Source organism: Cottoperca gobio, chromosome 16, assembly GCF_900634415.1.
Source record: "Cottoperca gobio chromosome 16, fCotGob3.1, whole genome shotgun sequence".
Lineage (NCBI taxonomy): Eukaryota > Metazoa > Chordata > Actinopteri > Perciformes > Bovichtidae > Cottoperca > Cottoperca gobio.
The window spans coordinates 21,887,511-21,912,834 of NC_041370.1; the positions used below are offsets into that span (position 1 = coordinate 21,887,511).

Here is a 25,324-nt window from a genome sequence, read left to right on the forward strand (position 1 = left end):
GCCTCTCTGCTCTGCCTGCTGCTGCCTGCACCAGGATGGTCTCCCATAGGCTGTAGCAGGCTGTAGCTGCTGCTGATGTTGCATACTAACCTCAACAACACGTATTGCTTTACATAAAAGTTATGGATTGAGTAGGTTTTGTGAGTGTTTAGGCTCACAAAACCTATTGAAAACTTGCTACATAAGACCAATTGGGAATGACTTAAGAATTTGACAGAATTTTTTTTTTTTTATCAATCCATTACAGAAAACTGTGTGATGAGGTTTTCATGTAACTGCAGCCTTATCTCCATGTGTCAGGCTTTCCGTCTCAGTCTCGCTGTCATGGTGTTTGTACTGCTTCTACCCACTACATCAGGCTGGTTATATGATAGTTAATGCTAGCTGTTAGTGCTGGCTGTACACATGTAGATTTTGTATCGGCCACACAGAGATGGCTGTTTCCCCTTTTTCTTAAATATAATGTCTTTGATGCTCAAGTGAGCGGAATATTTAGAATCTTGCAGGACAAAGCGATGGTGTGTTGGTAGAGGCTGGAAGTAAGACTCCCTTCACAGGGTGAATGATGTGTCCTGAGAACAATGCAGGTAGACCCTATTTGAATGAGGACTGAAACATGAGAGCATCCCAGCCACCAGTGGTGAAGCGCTCCACAATTGGCCTCTGTTATCGAGAAAGATAAATAACCCAAACAGTCTGTTGGTCAAAGAAAATGTCAAACTGTGGAGCGCAAATTATTCATTGGGTTGATTTCCTATTCACTTTGCCCGCTCTCTTCTAGTTCTGCCGAACCAATCCTAGGCGTCTGGCATGAAGATATTCAGCTGTCATCATCAAATTGTTGGATCACCAGTGTGTTGCAAGCAAACGCTGTGGTTATAGTTTTGGCAAGAACACTGTTGGGTTTAAAATGGGACCTTTTGTTGCTCAGGTTAGGTTACGGTTGAAAGGGTAAAGGGTGTTTATGTCATCACAGCCTTAATGTTATTAAGTTAAACAATTTAGTTAATTATTTATCACTTTTTACATTTTGCCATATTCCCATTTTACTCTGTTTAAAATATAACCAGAGCCTAATACTGTTGCCGGTTACAGCTCGATGCAAACCAAAAGTGTAGGTTTAGGACAAATGGCTCTAACTGAACCCATCTAGTATCAGTTCTGAAGTTAAACTACTTATTGTAAGTGTATATGCATGTCTGACATTTATCTGTACTTGTAGATCACCACCAAGGAGGAGGTGAACTCCAAGCAGGGCCCATCCATCAAGACAGAGCTGGAGCCAGAAACGTTCAAACCCAACCTCAGAGAATCCAGTGACCTCCTGGAGGCCGACCAGATAGAGAAGGTACACACTGTTGTTAGTTGTTGTTCCTCCTGCAACCCTGCCATGTAACATATTGTGATGTAACCCTGTGCATCTAAATGTTTATCAAACTTGTGTATTGACTCAATCAGCCCTAAATACTCTCTGGTGCACCCAATGTGTATTAATCCGCTGCTGAAAATAGTGCCCCACAAATTAATTTGACCTGTTTTTAAAACATTTTCGTTTTTATAATATGAATATTTTTTTAAATATACTAGCCTTAATCTGGAAGTGCATATTTATATGATCATATCCTTTGGTCTGTGGGTGTTGAGGTTGGATCCAATGCTAACATGCAAACACAGACGACTTGTTGGTCATTTCACTTTCAAATTTGTAAGAAAAGTCAATCCTTTCCTGGAGCTTCCAGGATGGTTTGACTGTGTACTTGGGAAACACGTGTATTCACTGCTGCAACGACTATTATGCATGTGCCTACCCTGTCTCGATTGTTTTGGTGTGAGTTGCTGAGTGTTGCAGATATCACCCGTAGAGATGTCTGTGGCCATGTAGTTCCATTATTTTGGAGAGAATGCAGAATTATTTAGATTGATAAATACCACTACAGCTAAGACAAAAAGATGTATGTTTGATAGTATTGCAGAGAACATGTGAAGTAACCTCTGATTTATTTTGGATAATGAGTAATTTATTTAAAGACAACACAGGCATAACGTTTTACTAATACACATCCAGACATGTCTGAGGCACTAACCTTTTAAGTAGTTAGGGGTGTGGTGTATGCCTTGCAGGCATTGCAGGTTAGTGCACACAAAGACATACGCAGGCAGCTCCAAATGAGTCCCATGTGGCATATTGACCAATAGTTTGCCAACGTGCCGCTTCCTTTAATCACCCTGAGGACGGTGCTCAGAGCTCAGGTCGGCTCACAGCGGAGCAGAGGTGAGCCAAGTCGAGGCTCATCTCCTCGTGCCTTCATTTCCAGCCTGCTGATTATAGACTGCCTCTGCTCTGCCACTGGAGGATGAAAAAACAGCAAAGGGACTGATGATTTATTGGAGAGCAAACATAACATTTAAAGGCCCTTGTTCCAAACAGAGCAAAATGGTGCAGCATACCGTAAAGAGTTGTCACTTTAATTCCATGTTTTAGTCAGTGTCTGTTTTATCTGTCCATTAAAATGAAGCATACACTGCACTGCTCCTCCAGCGTCTTTGTCGGCTTTATCTCTGCATGCACCACAGCCACCGTTAATCCTTCAGTCTGTCAGCAGCAGGGCAGCAGGCTCTCTCAGGGAGTGCTGGACCTCTCTTTCTCTCGAGACACCGCTGTGTGTTTGGAGCCCTGTTACTCTTCTGTAAACGCCAGACGGTGTTAAAAGGTCACTGCAGATGTAATTGAGCATTGGTGGCTGTGGCCTTTCTGTGTTTCGTTTCCTTTTTCTCTTTTTCCCTCCTTCATCCCATCTTTGTCTTTATTATTTCCCCCCACAGCTCGCCAGGAATCTCCCACCGCGGACCATTGGGTACCCATGGACGCTGGCTTTTGGCACTTCAAAGCATGGCATGAGCATTAAGTCGCTGTACAGAGCCATGCAGGGCCAGGACACCCCAGTGCTCATGGTTATTAAGGACAGCGATGGCCAGGTAAATCCTCACTGCAGTAGTACAGTGTAATAGATTGGAGCTGAGTTATAGTGTTAATCATTTTCTGTGGATGTAAGAGTTGTATCCCAAGTGTGCAGTAGTCAGCTGTTGTTGTGTTTTGTTTCTCCAGGTGTTTGGTGCGTTGGCATCCGAGCCCTTTAAAGTCAGCGATGGCTATTATGGCACAGGAGAGACCTTCCTGTTCACCTTCAATCCAGAGTTTGAGGTACACTACTTTCTGTTTCGACTTCTGTAGCAATTAAACATTTCAAAAGTTATTTTAAAGTTGGACATTTGAAAGTGCCGTGAACATACAGTGTACTGTATGGTAATACACATACAGCAGAACTGATCATAATCATTTAAATCTGCACTCAATATTTTAATATGAACAATGGATCAGATGTGTAAGTGGGAAGGTGTCAAACATAGTGACGGAACTCTTCCGCTCCACAGAACCTTTAGCATTTGTTTGCTCATTGTTTACATTTTTTGAACCACAACTTTACTGTTTTTTCTACTACCATCAAATGTTCCACCAAGTTGCAAATGCAAATAATAATGAAGTAGCTGGTGGACATAGTGGAGCATTTAGCAGCTAAAGAGCAAGATATTTCCCTCAGGAGCTGGAGACCAAAAACAGCTAACAGAAGAGTTCATATTGGACTTAGTCATCAGGTGGACACAAACATGACATCAGATGAAGGGGAGTGTTGCTCTGCATCTGCTGGTTGTGTTTAAGCAGCCTGCTAACAACATCCCAATATGAACTTTATAGGGAGATAATGTGTCAACATTGTGTTTACAGCCTGTTCCACTGCCCCCAGGTGGCATTAAAAATCAATTCATACTGCGTTAAAAACGTGTGAAAAAAATGTGCTCTATTGTGTCTGTCAGGTGTTCAAATGGACAGGTGACAACATGTTCTTCATCAAAGGAGATATGGACTCCTTAGCTTTTGGTGGAGGAAGGTGAGTCGGAGCTGCTTTTTGATGAATACAGTGACAGAAATCAGTTTGAGCAACATTTGTTTTAATTGAATCTAATGATACAAATATTGCTATTGAAGAGGCTGATAAGTATGGAAGGGAGGGGGGGCCTAAATCTGATGCTCTACATTGTTTTCTCTCCTGTGTGTGATTTAAGAAGTGATTATCTTAAAGTTCCCTTTTCTTCCATTTGAGCAGCTGGAATCAGATTGAATGATGTTTTCTAGCCATAGGAAAGAAATGATGATGATAATGTTCCATAACTTGCTGACACACAATATATGTACCTTGTGTTAAGTATTTAGAGATGAGGTAGTGGTGCACTTCAGCCTTTTGTGGCCGAAATGACTATTGGAACAAAAACAAAACTTAAAAAATAAATGTATCACCTGGCAAAGCTTTATTTCCCACCTGTTTCACAGATGAAACAATAATTAAGTAACAGAAAGATTATCCTGGCAAAAAATGTTTATTTAATAACCACAGGAGTGAAGACCAGAGTTATTCTTTCTCACTTGCCTCTCAGGGCTTCTGTAGATAAAAAATATGTGTCTTGCCTAAAACTGTGTTTACTTCTCAATAAAGAATGTAGCCACCTGGATTAATAGTTTGTGGCGCCCTGCTTAACACGGTTTGTTCTATTTTCCTTCAGCGGTGAGTTTGGCCTGTGGCTGGACGGAGACCTCTACCACGGCAGGAGTCACTCCTGTAAAACATTTGGGAACCCCATGCTCTCAAAAAAGGAGGATTTCTATGTTCAGGACATAGAGATCTGGGCTTTTGAATAACAAAACCATGCACCACAGGGAAAAAAACAAGTCCTTCAAAGGGCAAAGCGAGGAGTCCTCCTCCTTTAGAACAATGGCAACGCCCCAAACCTAACTGCACATCACCAGGGCTCCCCAGGCCGGAGGCCAGCTATCGGATGCTTGTTGTGCGTTACTACTGCAGTTATTACGGAGCTTTTTTTTCTTTGTGAAAAATTACCTTTGTGTGTATCTTGTTACAGCCTTGTGCGGCGTCTTTGCAGAGTAGGGGGAGTGTGTAAGGCAGTAAAAATGATGGTGAAGAGACCGTAAGATGAGGTTGTTTCGGAGGGATGAGGAGAGGGAAAGCCTTGAAGAGGAAAGGACATTTAGAACTCCTCTCACCTGAGAGGCGGTGCAGATGTCGGTGGCTGAGGTGTGGGACTGCAGCGAGAAGACAGAACTGCCCTACTCGTCCAGATTGTGTCTCTGAACGTTACAGAACCTCAAGGAGTCCCCAGCACTCTCAGACCCCCTAGAACTTTGTTAATTCAGTAGGATGTTACTCACCGTGCTGTCAGCCTTGACGGAGAGAGACCCAGTTAGAGGGAAAGGAACGAGACAAAAGCGGAACACATTCCATTACTCTTAGTGATGGTCGAGTGTCACATTAAATTGTGGTAAAAAATAAATAAAACACCAATATATGAAACTCATCAGCAGCGCAGGATACGATGACACTTCACTCAGAGAGGAGAGGGTAGTTGCTGTGGGTGGGGGGTTAGTCTTTTTCCAGTACAGTTTTGGGTTGTCTTCTGAGGCTAAACTATAGAGTATTGTGTAGTGTAGTCCTCCTGTTGTTCACTGTCATAGCACACCATCTGAAAGCACATAGCTATAATCAGATCACCCATCGTCGTAATGTTCTGTTCAGTGGGTGTACGTGTGAGTCCAGCTAACACCAGCTCCTCTCGCAGGATGCTGGCTGTACTGTTCGTAGACAGTAACGTGTTGCAATAGATTTGTGGAATATGCAAATAACTGTCCTGTGACCTCAAATACCCGCAGGGCGTGGCACTTTTGCCGCCGCCTGTCGCTCTTTCAAGAGAGAAACTTGTAAAGCTTTTACGTCTTGATACACAATTGCTTTTCTGGGGTATCATTTGAAAAAACTGTTTTACATGCATATATGACAATTATATATTGGTATATATGATTATATATGAATTTATGTAATCATATATATTTTGCTGTTAAGTGTGACAGTGATCTATTTGTGCTGATATTTCAGCTGTTACAATATAATGTATATTACCCTGTAAATTAATGTTAAAATAGTAGATTTGTTCATATATTATTAATATATATAAATATAAATATATATTTATATATAAATATATATATATATATAAATATATATTTATATATATATATATATATATATATATATATATATATATATAATATATATATATATATATTTATATATATATATATATATATAAATATATATATATATATATTTATATATAAATATATATATATATATATATATATATTATATATATATATATATATTTATATATATATATATATATATATATATATTTATATATAATATATATATTTAGATTTATATATATATTAATTATAATAAAGTGTGGATTGGTGGGTTGCTTCTAGCACTTTAATCTGGTGTAAAAGCGTTAAGGCCAGGTTCTTATATTCTCTTAGCAGTAGCTGTACAGTACTTTTTTTGTTTAGATCAATAAGATGTTAACTGTTAGTAGAAAGCTTGCTGCTACCAATATCAATAAGGGTATGCCCTAATGCTCTGTGTCTAAAAAGGAGGATCACTCTAAGGTGGGAAGGGGGGTTGGATCTGGCTAAACATGGCAGCAGGGCTTGGTTTCTCTCCTCGTGGGGCTGTCAGGTGAGTCGATGGGTGCAGGTAGGTATGCAGGCAGAAGGGTGAAGGGAAGTGTGTACAGTACATTACCCGCCCCCAAGGAGCTTTCTTCCCCCCTTTCTGGTCTTCCACACCAGTATTTGTGTCCTTGTGGAGAGTCACAAAGCATAATATGGATAATTCTCCCAATTATTTCACCAGATTACAATGTATCAGTGATGTATAAATAACAATAAAGCTGAATTAATTGTTGTAACCTGGGATATGACTGAATTTGTGATCTTTCTTTTTTCAGTGTTCTACCTAATATATTTTCTTTTTTCTTGATGTTAAATCCTCTAAGATCGTGATGAATGGCGATGGATAGTGGGGTGAACTTTATTTGTAACCATGTAGTCCCCGCTGTATAGAATCTGGAGTGTGCCACTGGAAGGGCACACTCTGCAGTGTTCAATTAAAATAAATTAATACATTTCAAAAAGTCATCATAAAACCCAATACAAATAAAAAGATCAATACATATTAATTAGTAAGCTGTTTAGTATTGGCATGAGTCCGCTGCTGCTCTGTAGGTTGGATTTCATTTCATTCTTAAGTGATCCACTGCTTACACATCTTTTAAATTATTTAACTGCAGCTCTCTTTGAATTAAAGCAACAATGACACAACGAAATGCAATCTGTTAATGATTCAGCAGGAAACATGCATTGGGAGATATGACAACACACAAAGTTAATGTACTAGCAAACTGAAAGTATAATATTATGACTGTTTTTACTTTTATACTGCAGCATTTAAATGCAAATCTAATCAATATATTTTGGAAATTGATCAGTTTATTTATTGATTGTTATCAATAATATGATGTTCCAGTGGCACACTCTAGATTTCATACATCCAATATGGTAGATGTAGAACATGAGCTCAGTTACTTTGTAACTGCACATGTTTTGAAGTTTAGATGCAGGAGTCAGCAAAAAACAAAACCAAAGGCCTGTATCTCTTTTGCCAGTTCTCTCTTGAAACCATGATACCATATCTCTATATGGACAGTTAAATAAGAGAGAAACATCAACAACTGTGGTCATTGACTATCTGAAAAACACCAGATTGTACTTCAGTGACCTTAAAGAGCCGGGGCTGCAACGAAAACACAGTGCAAACTCAACATGGTTCGTCTTTGTTAGTATAAACAGTAAATGTTATAGAAAATCCATTGATGAACATTCGTGTTGGTGAAGCTACAGCGTTTAAATGAAGCCTCTATAATGTCTTAATTGCAGCTGAAGTCACTGGCATTTTTTTTACCCGTCAAGTACTTTTAAATCCTTGAATTATATATCCAACGATCAATTTATTGTATTACAATTGAAAAATAAAAGATATCCTTTTCAGCATCAGTGTTCCTACTGTGCTTTAATTGAGACCAACCCAGATATAAAAAGCTGCACCAGAAGCCTAATACCAAATCTGAAAACTCTGGTGAATTTCAATGTGAAAGCAGAGCAGAGTAACTTAATCCAATCCTTGCTGAGAGTTGAACTGTTGTCGGCAGGGCCATCATTCAAACAGAAATCCTTCAGCTGTGAGTGACCGCCCTCTGGTGGTCGCATTTGTTAGTGTTTGTGCAGTAGTGTTAAACTCAGTTTACAGTTACTAACTGGCATATAACAGCCTATTGTCAGATATAAACAAATAAAAATTAAACTGCATTTACAACAATTAGTCCAAAAAAGTGTGCTGTAATGAAACAGGAAAACTGAATTTTTGTCTGTCATGTATGATTTATTAATTTAACAGCCTGTCGAGCCCAACGCAGTCGCAGGTTAGACTGTGCAGGACACCGTGGTGTATTCCATGTCAGGAGTTCCTTGTCTGTGTCAGCTCAGGACAAACACCACCTGAGCATCATCCACTGACTTGGTCCTGATGTGAGCGACGTTCCTTCCATCTCAGGTCCCTGTCAAACCCAAACCTCCCCCAGGCATGCTGCGTCAGGTCTTTGCTGACATCCAGCAGGACTAAAATAGTGCAGGGATCATTTTTGAGTTCTTGGATTATGGATTTGTCAGCTTCACTGTCAGCATGTTTCAAACTGAGTGTAGAAACCAAAATGTGTTACAAAAAGTCCCTTATGACATTAAGCAAAGACGACAGCATCAGGAAGCTGGGAAATGATCATTACAGCAAGAATGTGTGATGTCAACAAATAAAGTAAAACAGATATTTTACTCAACAAAACAAGGCTGAAAATATACTGGATTTTTGTATGGAATACAACATAAGATAATCATTTAGATGGCGTGTTTTATAACATCCCATAATCAGTGCTTGGATTTGAAATTATGCATTATTGTTATAAAATATCATTACATGATGTTTCTTCCTTAAATACAGCCCACATTAGCTCAGCAGGGAAATATACAGCAGAAAAGTGGTTCTATTGCAAAATCATTCAGATGTCATGTTCTACATAGCAGTTCTGTTGGGCAGAAATAATTCCAGTGTTAAATATTCAGTGTAATTCAGAGTGAGCTAATACACTGTACTGTATGTTCCTTTAACATATAGGGCAACATGTGGGTGAGCACAAATAGGGATACACCAAGGCAATGTTGAACAATATGTCCAAATATATGAACAAGGCATTAAGTAGGACATTAAGACGATGACATCTGCAGTAAGGCAAGGGCATATTGTAGAACATCCTCAATATTAAAAGCATGGTTTAATACAGCAACAGTGCCTATTGTCAGCCATGTCTGTGAAGACTGAGCTTGGTCTTTCTGTGTCGAGATTAAAGCTCTTCAGTACACCAGGTACTTGAATTCAGAGTAGATGAGTGGCAACATGACTGTGCAGGCTCGATACAGGATGGCTCCACTCTTGAATAAAGCTCGAGGTTTGGTGATCCACGACTCAGACTTGAATTTGAAGTAGATTGCGTATATTGCAACGGCAAAGAAGTGTCCAATAAGGGTCATGGGTTTAGGTGTCAACCTGGTAAAAAAAAAAAAAATCACGGTGTCATTAAGTCTCTTGTGTTTAATGTTTTAAAGGAATAGTTTGACATTTTGGGAAATACACTTGCCAAAAGTCTGTACAATAAACATGTAGCTACAGCCAGCAGCCAGCTAGCTTAGCTTAGCACTAACAGGTAGCATTTGCTGTTCACTGTTTGCAGTTAAGAAATAGTCCAGAAAATAATCATCCATAAAACCACACGTGTCCTTTTCTAAAGTAAAAATACAAGACATCGCATAATTAGTGAGCTTTAGCTTGATGCTAGCTTTAGCGTAGCATTCCTGAAGTCCTGTCCCCAATGTGAGTTTGCCATAGAAAGAGATATAATCTGTGAGCTTCTGAGGTTTTGCCATAGGAATAGATATGTGTGAGCTTCTGAGGTGGATTTAGGCCCTAGCCAAGCCAGCTACATTTACATTCATTATGCTAAGCTAGCTGGCTCTAGTTTCAGAGAGTAGAGACATGTGGAGTAGGCTATCAATCTTCTCATCTAACTCTCAGCAAGTAAGCAAAGCAAAAAGCGTATCTCCAAAAAATGGCTATATATAAAAACTATCCCCTTAACCCAAGACAGCTTTCCATCATGCCATATAAGAGAATGTGTCTATCCAATGTTATTGTGGAGGACATTATTCAATGCTTACACTGAGAGGAGTCCAATAGGCCCATTAATGCACTCTCCACCAAGCTGGAAGTACTGGAAGCAGGCTTTTCTCAGCTCATGAAGAGATTCTGGTTCAAACAAAAGAGATGCACAGACATGAGGGAAATTAAAATGACGATAAAGTGTTTTTTTAATTTATTTTGACTTTAGTACTTATTCAATGCAAAATAATCATTTCTGATCCACTGTAATGTTTTTCAATGTGTTATTAGATGCAGAGGCAGCAGAGACTCACTGTCTGTGGCTGCGAACAGCTCATACAGGGCCTGGGCCAACACATTCACCACAAAAGAATGTGATGACTTGCGTTCCCAGTGGAATTTTTTCTGTGCCTATTGAGAAGAAGAAAAAAAAGCAATGTAATATTGCACACTGGTCTGCAGTCGCTCATCTACACCAGAGGGAATAACAGCACGAGGCAAAAGTGATGCATTAGAGGCTCTAAATATAGCTTGCTGTCATACACTTACACAGGCCTTACTATTTGTTTCATATTTTATACATTAGAGAGTTTTTAATTACAGTTTTAATGTGAATGATTTGTGAGTTGTTGGCATGACAATGGTTAGGTCTAGTCCCTGTGTTCACCTGCAGCATAACCCTGTCATCATACAGATCCGGGATGTTCTTGAGCAGATTCCTCCAGATGCGAACGTCGTTGAGAGCAACACTCATCCCTCCCCCCGTCAGAGGATGTCTCATGTTGTAAGCATCGCCCAGGAGAAGCACGCCTGCAAACGACAGCACTTTGTTATAATAAAATCCTCCAATTAGTGCCAAACACAGTTAACAAGATGATGTTTCTCTGTGCTTTTATTCCCGATGTTCTGACAGTTTCAATTTTTATGGGAGAGTTTAAGTTTGTCATCGTTCATTACACCGACTTAAGGCCCTCTCACACATATCCGTATGACAGAAACGTATGCTGGCGCATACAAAATATTGGCAATACGTTGATATAAATTAAGGGTAAGTTGTGATTGTTTGAAGGACGCCGACGACACGCCGAACACGCCAGACATACGGCCCTGTCACACAGCTCCGTATGGCAGAAACATGCCGGCGTATATGAAAAGTAGCTCAAAATGTGTCAGAGTCCAAATACGTCCAACTTTTCCACAGCAGTGTTGTAGCTGACGTATACATAACTAATTATTATACGTATGTCTAACCTATTGATAGCGTATCACTTATACAAAACGTATCAGAGCGAGCTGGAAAAGTGCCATTTGGTTCACGTCATGCTGATGCTGGAGAACGGCTAGAATGTACTCTTGTCGCAGCCTCTCAGCATCCTCCATGCTCTCTGATGATGTGTTGATGTATTCATCAAGATGTGCTGTGAAGAAGTGAGGATGGGACCCAATATACTATATTCAAACCCCAATAAGCTCCCAAAACGCTAGCTGAACGCTAGCTGTACTTTAGAAACACGTTTAATAAGTTACTCCGTCGTCAGGCATAATCTTAACATAGGGTGAGAATAGTTTATCCACTCGTTATCAATACATTGGCTGTAGGATTCACCGTCAGCCGACGTAGCCTATATCTAACGTACCTCTAACATATTCACGTAGGTATTTACGTACTATATTTACCTAGGTATTCACGTAGGTAAGTATTCACGTACTGTATTTACGTAGGTAAGTATTCACGTACTGTATTTACGTAGGTAAATATTCACGTAGGTATTCCGTATTCACGTATGTTTAACGTAACGTAACGCCTGCATATCTTATGAAGCACACGTCGGGTACGTCCGGTAATTTTGAACATGCTCAAAACATCAGCGTTCATCAACGCACCCCAGCGTAACAGTGAGCTCTTAACGAATACTACTTATACCTTACCTTATATCAACGTAAACCAGCGTGTTGCCGATATTTTGTATACGTCAAATTTTTGTATATCTTATGCATTCGTTGGGTATTCGTCTGATACATTTTGTATAAGTAAGTGATACTAGGTTAGATCTGTATATGTTCACTTTTCCATCCGATCCGATGAAAAGTTGGACGTATTTGGACTCTGACAAATGTTCATATACGCCAGCATACGTTTCTGTCATACGGATATGTGTGACAGGGCCTTTAGATCACTAGTGTTACAACTCCAATCTAACACCCACACACACACATACAAAACAGTCTCATTTAAAAGGAACAGTTTGACATTATAGGAACATGATTATTCACTTTCTTGCCGAGAGTTAAATGAAAGATCTATCGACGCTCATGTGCATTACATGTGAAGCTACTGTCAGCAGCTAGTTAGCTTAGCACAAATAATTGAATCAGGGAGAAACCTAGTGCCTGGCTCTACACGCACCTCTAGCGTGCACTTATTAACTCATTATACTTTATTTGTTTGATCCTGCAAAAAAAGTGCAAAAAGTACACTTTGGTTGTTGTAGGATGAAAAACATGAAATACCTTTGGACAGAGGCAGGTGAGCTGTTTCCATAATTATGCTAAGCTAGCAGGCTGCTCGCTATAGCTTCATATTAACAGTACAGGTATAAGATTTGTATTGATCTTCTCATCTAACTCCTAATAAGAGTATTTTGCAAAATGATTGTTCTTTCAAATGTAAGTATTGCTCAATCAGGTAAAAAAACGATTAATTTTTTTGGACTTATTAACAAAAAGTACTTAAACATGCATTTACAGCATTTTTATTTAAAAATTAAACTTAAAAAGCAGACTAATTGCAAATTAGGCGGCAAACCAGGAAAGCTCTCTAATTAGTTTCATCATACAGTAATGATGAAAGCGGTGCGCTACTTTCCAAGACAAGCGTGATATTGTAGGCAAGCTGAAGTCAGTTCAATAGACCCCCCCCAGCCATCTTTAAAAACACTGCAGTCAATAGCACTTTAGTACCTGGCTTGTTGACAGGGGAGGGAGGGAGGAAGCTGGCAGGCATGGACCTGAGTCGATCGTTCTGGATTGCCACCATGAAAGGCTCCTTTAAATGCTCTGAGGGAAAGAGAGAGTGCAGGTTGTCGATCACTCGGCTGTCTCTGTGGATCAAAACCCAAAGGTGCACGCTGGGCGCATGCACAAGAGAAATCCTTTTCTTTTGGAGTCTGAATGTACGTTTATTAATGTATCAGTGTGACTGACTGGACCTCTGTCAAGGTTACCAGATGCTTTGATATTGAGGCTTTGATATTTCAGAAGAGCAGGGCACACCATGAATGTCAAATACTTCTACTGTCGCTTTCTTTGGCCGCAGCAGTCTGGATATATTCCTACCTACCACGACGTCTGGCATCACTGCCGATATTACAAATCATTTATCACGGTACAGGGGTTCTTCCTCAGGCCAAAGGTCATTTTACATTAGAAAACAGGAATAAAACCTCAGAGACATTTTCTAAATAAAGTTGCATCTCATCTTTTACCTGGTAGCTGAGGGTATATGTTGTCAGCCATGTACTGTGAGAGGTTGCGAGGCATCTCCCCCCTGACGTCCACGAGCACTCTGGTGTCTGAGGAGGAGATCTGGTAGACGAGCACTGGGCTCGGGTTGGCCAGCACCAGCTCAGCATGGTTGGCTTTAAACTGGGGACAGTCCTGGAGAGAAACACATGAAAACATCCTGCTTGTATCAATACTTAGAGAGAGGTTTTAAAATAGTGCAGATTGGTTTGTAATGTCTGCACACATTATTGATTTCCCAAATCAATTACACATTAAATTATAAATGGAATGTATCTTTCAAATGCTATAATGTATTTATAGTCAATTTAGAACAATTTAGGGTTGCAACTAACGATTATTTTATTAATCTGCTCATTATTTTCTAAATGAATTGATTATTTTCTTTGTAAAATATCTGAATATACTGAAAAACAATCTCAACAATTTAACATCATTTCAATGTATTCAGTGCAGTGTGATGATAGCAGCCAAGCTAGCTGGTGTTTACCTTCATAAGGCATCCAACAAAGTGAGAGGAGGTTTGAGCTTTCCCAGAGACCAGACTCTTTCTGAATTTGGAGAAACATCCATCGGCCACAACAGTGAGCGCTGCATGGATTTCCTACAGGACACAGGTTAACAGTCATCATACCAACTCTGTATTAAATAGAGTATTTATTTCCATGGGGTGAGGGGGATTTGGAAATCAGAGTTTCCTCTTCTCACCTTGATGTCTCCAGTTTCTTTATCCTTATACCGCACTCCGGTTACACAGCCATCCTCTTCCTGCAAACTGGTCACGGTGCCTTCTACAAATGTGACACTGGAGGGCGCAATAAGGCAGTTAGAGAGTCACCTCCACATGTCAGAATAGCAAGGACAACTGGAAAGAAAAAGCTACTGGAACAAAATAAAAGCCTAATTGGTCAAAATGGTAGTGGTTTGTCAACACATAGTGTTACATTTAACAAGGTACTGATAATTGTCTAAATAGTCCACAAATCTGAAAAACATACTAATAAACCATCTGAAAAATAACTTCTGGTGAGACAAAATGTAATGGGACTTTATATCTCATTTGGACTTTGAGTGTTATGAAGGTCAGTTTGATCCATTCACAGAAGAACCAAATGTATTGTTTGAACACATGAGAAATGTGCAGTGTTTAGAGATGGAAGTTAGTTCACATGAGCAATGTTGATCAAAGGTGCAGTAAGTGGATCCAGAGTTAAGAATGTTAACATGACAACGACTGTCAAAAACACTGTCCTCCAATCAGGTGGCATATGGACTCTTTTGTACACTCACTTTGGCTGAGCCAGGGCGCTTCTCCTCAGGCCCATGATGAATCGACCGTGATGGAAAGCACGTCCGCAATGGACGTTGTCCTCCCCTTGAGGGTAGGGGATCTCCACCTCTGTGCTGCTCTCTATGTCATGGATCACATAGCCGTTCACCAGATGGGCATCCAGACCCTCCACTGAACCTGGAGGCAAACACACAACAGTTTACTGTACTATTCATTCCGTCTGCTGCTGTTTACATGCAGTATGTGTGATTCATATTCACTGATATGTCTTGACTGAGTGAAACATTTTACATCAATGACTCCATATTGATTGTTGCTGCAACCGCCTTCACCTACAAAATGTCACTGAAAGAGACACGTACCATGAAGAAACTCAAAATGGCCACAAAGAAACATGAAACGACTACAAAGAGACACAAAGAGACAAAAAGAGACTGACAACGACTATGAAAAAAAGGGCAAAACAACCACACACAGAAAATACCAACAGAAAGACTGAAACAAAGGGCCCACAGAATGACACAAAACAACTACGAAGAGACACAAAACCACAGAGAGATGCAGAGGACAAAACAATAAAGAAATAACAAAAAGAGGCTTAACAACTTTAAAGTCTGTGTGTCTTGCGCCGATGTAGGAGAGGTGGTGGGCCTTTTGCATGTCTATGCACAGGGGCCCATTGTCTTATAATCTGCCTCATGGCTGCACCACTCCATCAAATGTAAATACTCCACATGTATTTTAATTCATTTAATACACATTTTCCACAAATTCATCTTGACATATTTGGTACCTTTAGAAACGTTGTGGAATCCACTAGAATTAAAAATAAAAGTCTGTAACAATGTTTGGCTTCAAAGCAAGAAAATAATTAACTATATAACAAGAATATTGTAGAAATAAATAAGTTTTTTTGGTTTTAAATCATAGTTGAGGGCGATGTAGTTCCTAGGATATATTTAGGGAATTCCTCATGAGGAATGTTTGCAGATATTCTGCCGTTCACTGGTTATATAAATTTGTGCAAAAATAGTTTTAAGGACACATCATGTACCTACTTAGAGGTTTACAATTTACACTGATTGACTGGATTCATTTTTTTTTTTTCATTGGACAATTTAATTTAATAACAAAGTCAGCAAAGTATTTTTAGTTCCAGAGATCTGTTTTGGATGTGAGGTTTGAGGAACTGCTTTATTAGAAAATAATGTGACTGATTGTGTGAAATATCAGGAAGAAACTTTTCATGAAGTACAATATTAGGAGGACTGTATAATTTCATATAGAATTTCCTCTTTAAAACTATACTGATCACTAAGTATCAAGTGTACATGTAGATAAATAGAAGCAGGTGAGAATTTAAGAAGTAACCACTGAAAACTTAGTTTAAAATCTTTACTATTTCACAAAAACATTTAATATTTAAGACTAAATGCAGCAATCAAAGGTGAAGTAAAAAAAAAAAAGTTGATCTGATCTGCTTCATCCAGACGGTGTAGGAGAGATTTGATTGACAGCAATGGCAACATAAGCAAACCGTCACCACGATATGATTCAAATATTGCCAACTCTGATTGGTGCACGGAAATATGTGACATCGCCTTTTCCTGCTGAGCCCTGACAACTTCAGACCAGTGAGAAGAAAACTAACACAGACACCTCTCATCGTGGAGGAAGAAGAGGGTTGAGAAAGTAGTTTCCAGGGTCTATAACCTAGGAACTGATTATGATTATGAAATGATTATGCAAAAACACTGACTATGAGGCCGAGGTCCCTGATAACTTGTACATCAGAGTATATTTGCAGGTCACTAACAGTATCACTGACCTTCCAGTCCCAGCTCTTTGAGTGCCCTGAATCCTCCAGGCTGCAGCAGCTCCCCCACTATCCTGTCAGGCTCCCTCAGGTCCCTCTCCACCACCGTCACCCTCCTTCCGTCCTGGGCTAGGACAGCCGCCATCGCTGAGCCCAAGACCCCTGCACCAACTATCAGCACATCCGGCTCCAGGGCCCCTGAGGGGCCACTGGCTGAGGCACTCTGTGAAGCAGATGACTCTTCTACATCCAGTCTTTTCCTCGTTCTCCGGCTCTGGAAACAATGGGGTGGACAGTCTTATTACGCACAGTGTAAAGTCCGAACTAAACTGGACTGTAAGGCAAACATTGGAAAAGGCTCATTTGCAATCAAATTTAATCTCTCTGATTTCAATATACAAATATACATGAACATTTGAAGCATTTTAGACCCTTCAATAAAACTTGAGAATAAGAAGCCATACATTTTTCCAGAGATTAAAAATAAATAAATACATGTAATACATTACATTATAATAAATAATAATTCAAACAAATTTCTTCAAAGAAACGGAAAAACGACACTTAGTCTTCATTTTTTTAAATCTGTCTTTGTCTTCCTTTGTTCACATGATTAGGCATATATCCACATGAGTTTTTCTTACCTTTTTACAGCTGTTCTCCGCTTTCTCGCTCCTCTGTGTTGAAGTTTGTGGAACTAAATAGTTGATAACAGGTACATAAGACAGAAGGCTCAGAGGCAAATGAAATACCTGAGAGACTCTGAGCTTCTGGCTGTGAAAATACCTGACATACGATAGTAAGAGCCCGACTGTAAGAAATAAGACTGCGGCCATTACAAGGTCTTTGTGAGCGAAAGATAAGACTGTGTTGGATTTTTTGTAAAGGTACGTGAAGCTGGCTATTCCCAGGAAAGCCCACATCTTTTTGGATTTAAAAAAGTAAGTATTAAAAAAGAAAAAATCAATTAGATGGTGAATGCACTTCTGAGAAACAAGTTTACTTTAGGCTGACAGAAAATTAATAATTAATAATTACCCTTTATGTTGTTTCTCAGGGTGCTCCAAAGACTAGTCAGCCAACCCAAAACAAAAGGTTACCTTTGTAACTCATGATAACTTGCTCACAGACAGTCAGAGAGGGATGCTGATGAATATTTTATGATAATGACAAAACACGGTCTACTTCTGATTCGGTGGTTTCACATCCCGCCTCCTCTACAGTAAAACCCTCAAATCAGGAGTGACGTGCCGGTGAGCAGAGCTCACGCTATCCGCCGATTGGACAGCCGCGCCGGCACCGGACCGCCCCTCGGCCGCTGATTGGACAGTGGGCTGGCAGGATAGTAGTATGATGTGATGTCAGTGGAAAGGTGAGCGTTTCATTTATCTTACATACAGAGGACCTGCTGCAAAGATCGTTCATACTTGACAAGATGAATCACTCTGCTGTACACCCAGACCATACTTGAGTCTGACTGTTAAATACACTACGGGTAAATATCATGGCTGCTCTCATGCTCTATCTATCTCAAGATGGCTAACTGGTACCATGGCAACTAAAGTGTAGATAACGAGGGGAAAGAAAGGCAATATGTAGCCTAGTTACATCACACAAATATACACGTTATCATGTCTTATGTGTGTGCAATGTTAGTGTACACTAAATAAATATTCAGTGTTAATAAGGTCAAAGTGTCCATGTGTAAATCCTGTCTCCATGATATTCAGAAAAATGTGCAGAGTGAGAGCTCTTTCAAATACGTATTTGTAAAATACATCACTACTTTTGAAAGGCTATGTCAAAGTGTATGTGGACATTACCAGCTCCAAATACCGGAGAGAGTTTTCCTGAAAAGCATAAAATTGATCATTTATCATGCCAAAAATACAAATTAAATCAATCAACTGTTGGAAGATGTGGTGAAAAGAATAAACTAAAAACCTACTTATACTTATAAACTTTTAAATTAAATAAGCAGTTTAACCAAAATGTATAATTTAAGGCATAACACCCCCTGAACTAACTGTCGAAAGAGATCAAATAGAGGATCTTTACAGTGATGAAACTATAACTCGGGTAATAACTTGTAGAAACGTACTCCACCTTCTCTTCAACAATTGAAGTTCATAACTATCGAAATTTGGGAAATGGAGAGAATAATTTACATAATTAGAAATCATGTATACAAATATAAACATGAAATAAATAGTTAGATTATGAAACCCACAATTAAGTAATATATACAAGGGTACATCATTAGCGATGGGCAGATATAGGAACAAATATAACTTTTTTAATGATTGACATGTAGGCTGATAATTGTATTTCCTTACTATTTTTATTAATTAATTCAAATTTAAATAAATATTTGAAATTAATTTTGAAATGGAATAATTAATTGAAACAAATGACAAAAAAGGTTGTATTAAAAAATATATATATATTCATTATATTCATATTTATAGGCAAATGTTATTATCTTTTAAAAACATACTTTGAGATTTTATTATTATTATGCATAACATTATTATTATTACTGTTATTATTTTGTTATAGGTTCCACTAAAACCTATAAATGAGTGATTTCATAATGGTATACCTGGTTTGATAATGTTTAATTAACTCCTGACTGTGATGATCTCATACAGAACGTGAAATGTCTGGAATGCAGACAATCAGTATCTCAGTAGGAAACATATTTCTGTTGGTGAACCATACATTACTTTGGTAACACATCAACTTAAACCGAGCATCATGTCTGACAATTGTGACATGTTTAGAAGCACTTCAGAGGAAGACGACGAGACTGGGGGAGTGCACTTTATCAATAAAATGGACCTATCTGAGGAGCAACGACAAGAGGAGCAAGATATCAAGTATGTGTCTGAAGTATAGATTGTGTATTTGCTCTGAAGTCTTGTTTTGCAATATGCCATAAAGACATCTGTCAATATGAAAACTTTGTATTCTGTTGTGTCTGTAGTGAAGAAGAAGAAGCGCTCAGGAGAAGACTTTATCAGGCTGAAACCACATACAGACAGAAGAAGGAGCTCCATGAGCAGTTGTTTCAGCATGGACTGGACCTAGAGGCAGAGATAAACAAGACAGCAGCTGAGAATGACTACTTCACCAGCAAAGTGAAAGAGTATAAAACCTAACTAACTACACTTTACTCTTTCCTATCATGGGCACCATGGCAAGAAAGTGAATCACACACTGGCCATTGAGTGTGCTCGGCTCCCAAATTCACCATCTATATAATGTTGTTAGTGAATCTCATACCAACTTGGTCATTTGGTTGATTTTGTATTCAGGTTGCAACAGCAGGTGGAAAATAGAAGAAAACTGAAGGAGGGTGAGGATGCTGAAGCCCTGCACAGGGAGCTCCTGTCCGAGAAAGAAAGCAGGAAGCAGAGCAGCTACATAAGGGAGATGGTGAGTTGCCTTCCTGTCAGAGTCATTAATGCAAAAATGGGATTAGATTAGATTCATCAAATAAGAGTATGACAGGTGGGGGTAGGGATGTGACGACAACCGATACTGAAAGATTCTGAAGACGTGACAGTACTGGTTTTTCTACAGTACAGCAGTTACCGCGGGTACCAGGGATCAGGGCTGGAGACTACCGTCGGCCCGTTGTTGATAGAACGTTTTCTTGATAATGTTACAGTGTGAACAACAAACCTGTGTTGAAACTGGCAGGAGGACAGCTAGTAACGCTATTGGAAGAGGATACATTATTACGTTATCATGATGTCTACATGATAACGTAATCATTTATCTTCACACAATACTCGTTGTTTTTGCCAAAACACTTTTTAATATTAATTAATAAATTGATTAATAATTGATTGATAATACATTTGTCAAAACCAGGATGCAAACAATCATAAAGTATGTTGACGTAAATGGGCTTGATTTCAAATATATTGACAAAGTTAGTGATGGCTAACATTTCATGGAGGCCAGTGGCAGCGTATTAAACAGAACAAAGTTTGCCATTACATTTCTTTTAGCACACAACTAGAGTTTAGAAGCAAACAGGACTTTAAAATGATGATATTATGGTTGGCTCAATACCCAATCTTACCAGCCCGTTGCCCCACCTAAACTGCTGTTCATTTCCTGCCCTGATTTCATTGCTCATCTTTGTTTTGTGCAGGAGAAGGAGAATCAGAAGCTGAAGGAGACAACAGAATATTTGAATGCTGAGGTATGACCTCTGACTCTGCCATATAGGTATTATCTCCTCTCTCCTCCTATCTCTATCTTTTTCACCATTCTAAACTTTAATCTTTGAAAGCAATAAGAAGCATTTAAGGGTTGGATACATGCCACAGTCACTGATAGAACTGTAGAAAAAACACAGCCACAACCAAAAAGAAGTGTGTTCATTCATCCTCCTTTGGATCCCACTCTCACTCTGAGCTGCTTCTGTTTCAGCTGGAACAACTCTCACTGGGAAAGAATAATCAGGATCTGGAGCTGAGGACAGCAGAGCAGGAATTAAAGGTACAACTTTTTTCTTCACTTAAAGTAATGATATGTATTCTTCCAAACTGCTTACCTTTCCAAATAACACATGCATTCAGTTACATTTTAATATCATAGTTGGTAGTTGACTTGTTATGTGCTTTGTAGCACAAACTGGAGGAGGTTCAGGAAGAACTACGTAGAAAAGATGAGGAAATAGAGACGGTATGAACAGCTTTATGAAATCTTCAAGATATCAGTTTGTGAAGTGTCTCTTCGCTCCAATTTCAACATCAGAGTAGTTGGTGAGTTGATGAACATGGCAGTTAATCTGAGTGTCTTTGTGTTTGACAGAAGTCAGAGACCTTGACTCAAAGAAATGAGAAGATAGAGAACTATTTCAGCATCATCGAGGTATGAGCCACATACTGTTCACATTCATGTTGGCTTTCAATTTGAGTAACTTGACTTCATCTTCTATTGTGTCACAATTGTTTTTATTACTATTGTTCAATAGTGTTGATATTTACTTTTATATTAGATTTGTATTTAGTATTTTGATCCTGTTCAGCACTTTGGTCAACTGTGGTTGTTTAGAAATGTGCTCTGTACATAAATTTGACCCCAACCGTCTGACATTTCATCTTTCTTGTGCAGGAACTCAAGCAGAATCATCGAGTTCTTCAAGAGCAGCTGAGCAGTAGACCGGAGAAGCAGATATTGTAATTACTAATAACCCAGTCTGAGTGTAGTTCATTTCAGTGGTTTATGTCAATCTTGTTGCTAAGCTAATTACAATGAGCAGATGTTTGTGTGGAGTCTGTTTTCTCACATCTGTCTGTTGTTTGCTTTGATAGAACTGGACAGAAGGAAACATCAACAACAGAAAGACAGCAACATAGTTCTAAGGCTGCGGTAAATATAATATCCAAAACCATTATTAACATATTAAAAACATTAAAAACATATTAAAAACATATTCATACAACCATACTAGGACTGACATAAAAAATAAAACATAACAGATTATTCTACCAGCTATACTCACACTAGTTCCACACTTGGTAAATACGCTTGTTTGCTTTCTTGAAAATACTCTTTCGGGGAGAAATCCATTTCACAAGATTTGAACCCACCTCTTGGTGATGTATCATGGACTTCTGGGTCCATTTGATTGTTTGTGGAGGCAAAATGGAGATGGTGTGTCCGACTGGGATGTTGATAATGAATAAACTATTTATAGACATGTTAACATCATGATAACGTCATGGTGTTAGCTGGATAATATATATTATAATATTTTTATCTAACTCTCGACAAAAAAAGTAAATGAATGTATTCACCAAAATGTTGCACTATTCCTTTAAGTTCTGTTTGTAATAGAAGATGCAGGCCTGCTTCTACGATATATACTGAGGTTTTCTGTTATCTTTGTAGGATGAGGAGGATCAAGAGCACAAAGTTGAGAGGCACCAGAAGAAAGAAAAGTAAGCTACTTGTCCGTCACACAACACACTGAAGCAAACAAGTAAACAAAAGCAGAAACGTTCACTTTCCTGTACTCATCCGTGTATTATGTGTTTGTGTTTAGTGGATGGTGTTGTTTGAGTGGCCTGTGGAAAGGAGTCAAGGCAGTAGGACACATTGCTGTTTGTGTCCTCCTTACCGTTGGTATCATAGAGTCCATGGCGCCTGTCTGCAACAGTCCAGATCCTGACTGCAACCTTTGGAACATGGCTTTGGACTGGCTGGATCCCTACGATGCACTACATCACACACTATCCTGTTTATTAACACGTAGGTAGACGGCAGTGGTGGAAGAATTACTCAGATATTTTAAGTCGTAATACCAGAGATTTAAAATCATTAAAGAGCCTACGAAATGCTATTTCGTCTGTGTTATTGAGCTTGGCATTGTTGCGTATTAAATCTGCAAACAGACGGACAAGGAATCTTTGGGTTATAAAATCAGGTAATTTATTTACATCAAAAGTGCAGCAAAACATAAAACTCTCCTCATGAGGGCCGATCGGCTTCACTGTTCCACAGATCACCGAAGTCGTTAACTGTGTCGCAGGTTCACAAAAAGGCCCTGCCTGAGTTCTAACATTTAGCATATATCTCTAGCATAAGAGGAATGTTTCTTCTTCTTATTGGTCGGTGTAGACCATTGTCCAATGGCCTTTGTTGGTGCGGCAGGCGTGTCCACACCTCTTTGGAAACATTGGCACAGTTTCATCTATGGTGTCCGTCTTTGGTGTCTATTAACATTTTTGGAACTTTGGCTGAACAGGTTTTTCTGCATACGAGCTAGACAGTAGATTTTCTGCTCATGGCATAGGTTACTACAGTTCAACACAACGCCTGCTATGATAGAGGAATGGGCATCTTTTTCTCACGCATACCTTATCTGGTCACATTTTAACAAAGCTAGCTCACTTCACTTATGGGCCAGAGTTTGAAACTCTCTGTGTGTGAGTACTCTTTTCAACATAGCAATACATGCAGTTCATTTAATAAAGGTATATAAGTAGAACAACATATATAGCATTGTGTACAGTACATTAATAAAGGTATATAAGTAGAACAACATATATAGCATTGTGTACAGTACATTAATAAAGGTATATAAGTACAACAACATATATAGCATTGTGTACAGTACAGTAATAAAGGTATAGAAGTACAACAACATATATAGCATTGTGTACAGTACAGTAATAAAGGTATAGAAGTACAACAACATATATAGCATTGTGTACAGTACAGTAATAAAGGTATATAAGTAGAACAACATATATAGCATTGTGCACAGTACATTAATAAAGGTATATAAGTAGAACAACATATATAGCATTGTGTACAGTACATTAATAAATGTATAGAAGTACAGCAACATATATAGCATTGTGTACAGTACAGTAATAAAGGTATAGAAGTACAACAACATATATAGCATTGTGTACAGTACATTAATAAAGGTATAGAAGTACAACAACATATATAGCATTGTGTACAGTACAGTAATAAAGGTATATAAGTAGAACAACATATATAGCATTGTGCACAGTACATTAATAAAGGTATATAAGTAGAACAACATATATAGCATTGTGTACAGTACATTAATAAAGGTATAGAAGTACAACAACATATATAGCATTGTGTACAGTACATTAATACATGTATATAAGTACAACAACATATATAGCATTGTGTACAGTACATTAATAAAGGTATAAAGGTGCAACAACATATATAGCATTGTGTACAGTACATTAATAAAGGTATATAAGTACAACAACATATATAGCATTGTGTACAGTACATTAATAAAGGTATATAAGTAGAACAACATATATAGCATTGTGTACAGTACATTAATAAAGGTATAGAAGTACAGCAACATATATAGCATTGTGTACAGTACATTAATAAAGGTATATAAGTAGAACAACATATATAGCAAATTTACATCATATAAAATATATTAATTGATTTGCATTTAATGGTGTGAAATAAGTATTACTTGCAACCAACAAGAATTCTGGCTCCGACAGACCAGTTAGATGAGTCCTCTCGCTTTAAGAAAGTACTCCTAATATCAACCTGTATAAAAGACACCTGTCTCAACTCGTTACCTGTATAAAGACACCTGTCTCAACTCGTTACCTGTATAAAGACACCTGTCTCAACTCGTTACCTGTATAAAGACACCTGTCCACAGAATCAATCAATCAGAATCCAACCTCTCCACCATGGGCAAGACCAAAGAGCTGTCTAAGGACATCAGAGACAAGACTGTAGACCTGCACAAGGCTGGAAAGGGCTACAAGACCTTCAGCAAGCAGCTGGTGAGAAGGAGACAACTGTTGGTGCGATTATTCGAAAATGGAAAAAAACACAAAATGCCCTCAGTCTGGGGCTCCACGCAAGATTTCGTCTCGTGGGGTATCGATGATCATGAGAAAGGTGAGGGATCAGCCAAGA

General features: G+C 38.7%; 3 protein-coding genes across 7 annotated transcripts in view; 2 read left to right on the forward strand and 1 right to left on the reverse strand.

Annotated features, from left to right (window-relative positions):
• The window catches only part of oxr1a (oxidation resistance 1a), a 149,947-nt gene extending 144,539 nt beyond the window's left edge, over positions 1-5,408 (forward strand). For 4 of the 5 annotated variants that reach the window (XM_029450789.1, XM_029450787.1, XM_029450788.1 and 1 more), the window contains 5 exons: positions 1,223-1,348; positions 2,824-2,976; positions 3,107-3,202; positions 3,874-3,947; positions 4,618-4,753. In XM_029450789.1, the coding sequence (XP_029306649.1) occupies positions 1,223-1,348; positions 2,824-2,976; positions 3,107-3,202; positions 3,874-3,947; positions 4,618-4,753 (585 nt within the window). Of the gene's footprint in view, positions 1-1,222; positions 1,349-2,823; positions 2,977-3,106; positions 3,203-3,873; positions 3,948-4,617 lie in introns of all 5 variants that reach the window. The other variant, XM_029450786.1, reaches the window with a different exon arrangement.
• Positions 5,409-8,394: 2,986 nt separating this feature from the next.
• Positions 8,395-17,968, reverse strand: sqlea (squalene epoxidase a). Its single transcript, XM_029451693.1, has 11 exons — positions 17,503-17,968; positions 16,871-17,132; positions 15,042-15,219; positions 14,460-14,556; positions 14,242-14,355; positions 13,715-13,886; positions 13,191-13,286; positions 10,897-11,039; positions 10,544-10,640; positions 10,289-10,376; positions 8,395-9,620 (listed from the first exon to the last, which is right to left on the reverse strand). The coding sequence occupies exons 1-11, from the start codon at positions 17,779-17,781 to the stop codon at positions 9,428-9,430; spliced, it is 1,719 nt and encodes a 572-aa protein (XP_029307553.1). The 5' UTR covers positions 17,782-17,968; the 3' UTR covers positions 8,395-9,427.
• A 1,647-nt stretch (positions 17,969-19,615) lies between these two features.
• The window catches only part of LOC115021080 (restin homolog), a 6,080-nt gene continuing 371 nt past the window's right edge, over positions 19,616-25,324 (forward strand). Inside the window, exons 1-12 of the mRNA XM_029451220.1 lie at positions 19,616-19,737; positions 19,845-20,006; positions 20,176-20,296; positions 21,024-21,074; positions 21,305-21,373; positions 21,503-21,559; positions 21,689-21,748; positions 21,992-22,056; positions 22,192-22,249; positions 22,772-22,821; positions 22,926-23,135; positions 25,062-25,188. Coding sequence (XP_029307080.1) covers positions 19,616-19,737; positions 19,845-20,006; positions 20,176-20,296; positions 21,024-21,074; positions 21,305-21,373; positions 21,503-21,559; positions 21,689-21,748; positions 21,992-22,056; positions 22,192-22,249; positions 22,772-22,821; positions 22,926-23,135; positions 25,062-25,188 — 1,152 coding nt within the window. The remainder of the gene's footprint in view (positions 19,738-19,844; positions 20,007-20,175; positions 20,297-21,023; positions 21,075-21,304; positions 21,374-21,502; positions 21,560-21,688; positions 21,749-21,991; positions 22,057-22,191; positions 22,250-22,771; positions 22,822-22,925; positions 23,136-25,061; positions 25,189-25,324) is intronic.

What these genes read in the sequence shown, in the direction of transcription:
- sqlea (XM_029451693.1), bottom strand. Translation starts at nt 17,781, where the DNA reads ATGTGGGCTTTCCTGGGAATAGCCAGCTTCACGTACCTTTACAAAAAA. An exon ending in GCTGTTCGCAGCCACAGACA is followed by an intron (nt 10,377 to 10,543) that starts GTGAGTCTCTGC and finishes TGTTTGAACCAG; the next exon opens with AATCTCTTCATGAGCTGAGA. An exon ending in CCTATTGGACTCCTCTCAGT is followed by an intron (nt 9,621 to 10,288) that starts GTAAGCATTGAA and finishes TTTTTTTACCAG; the next exon opens with GTTGACACCTAAACCCATGA.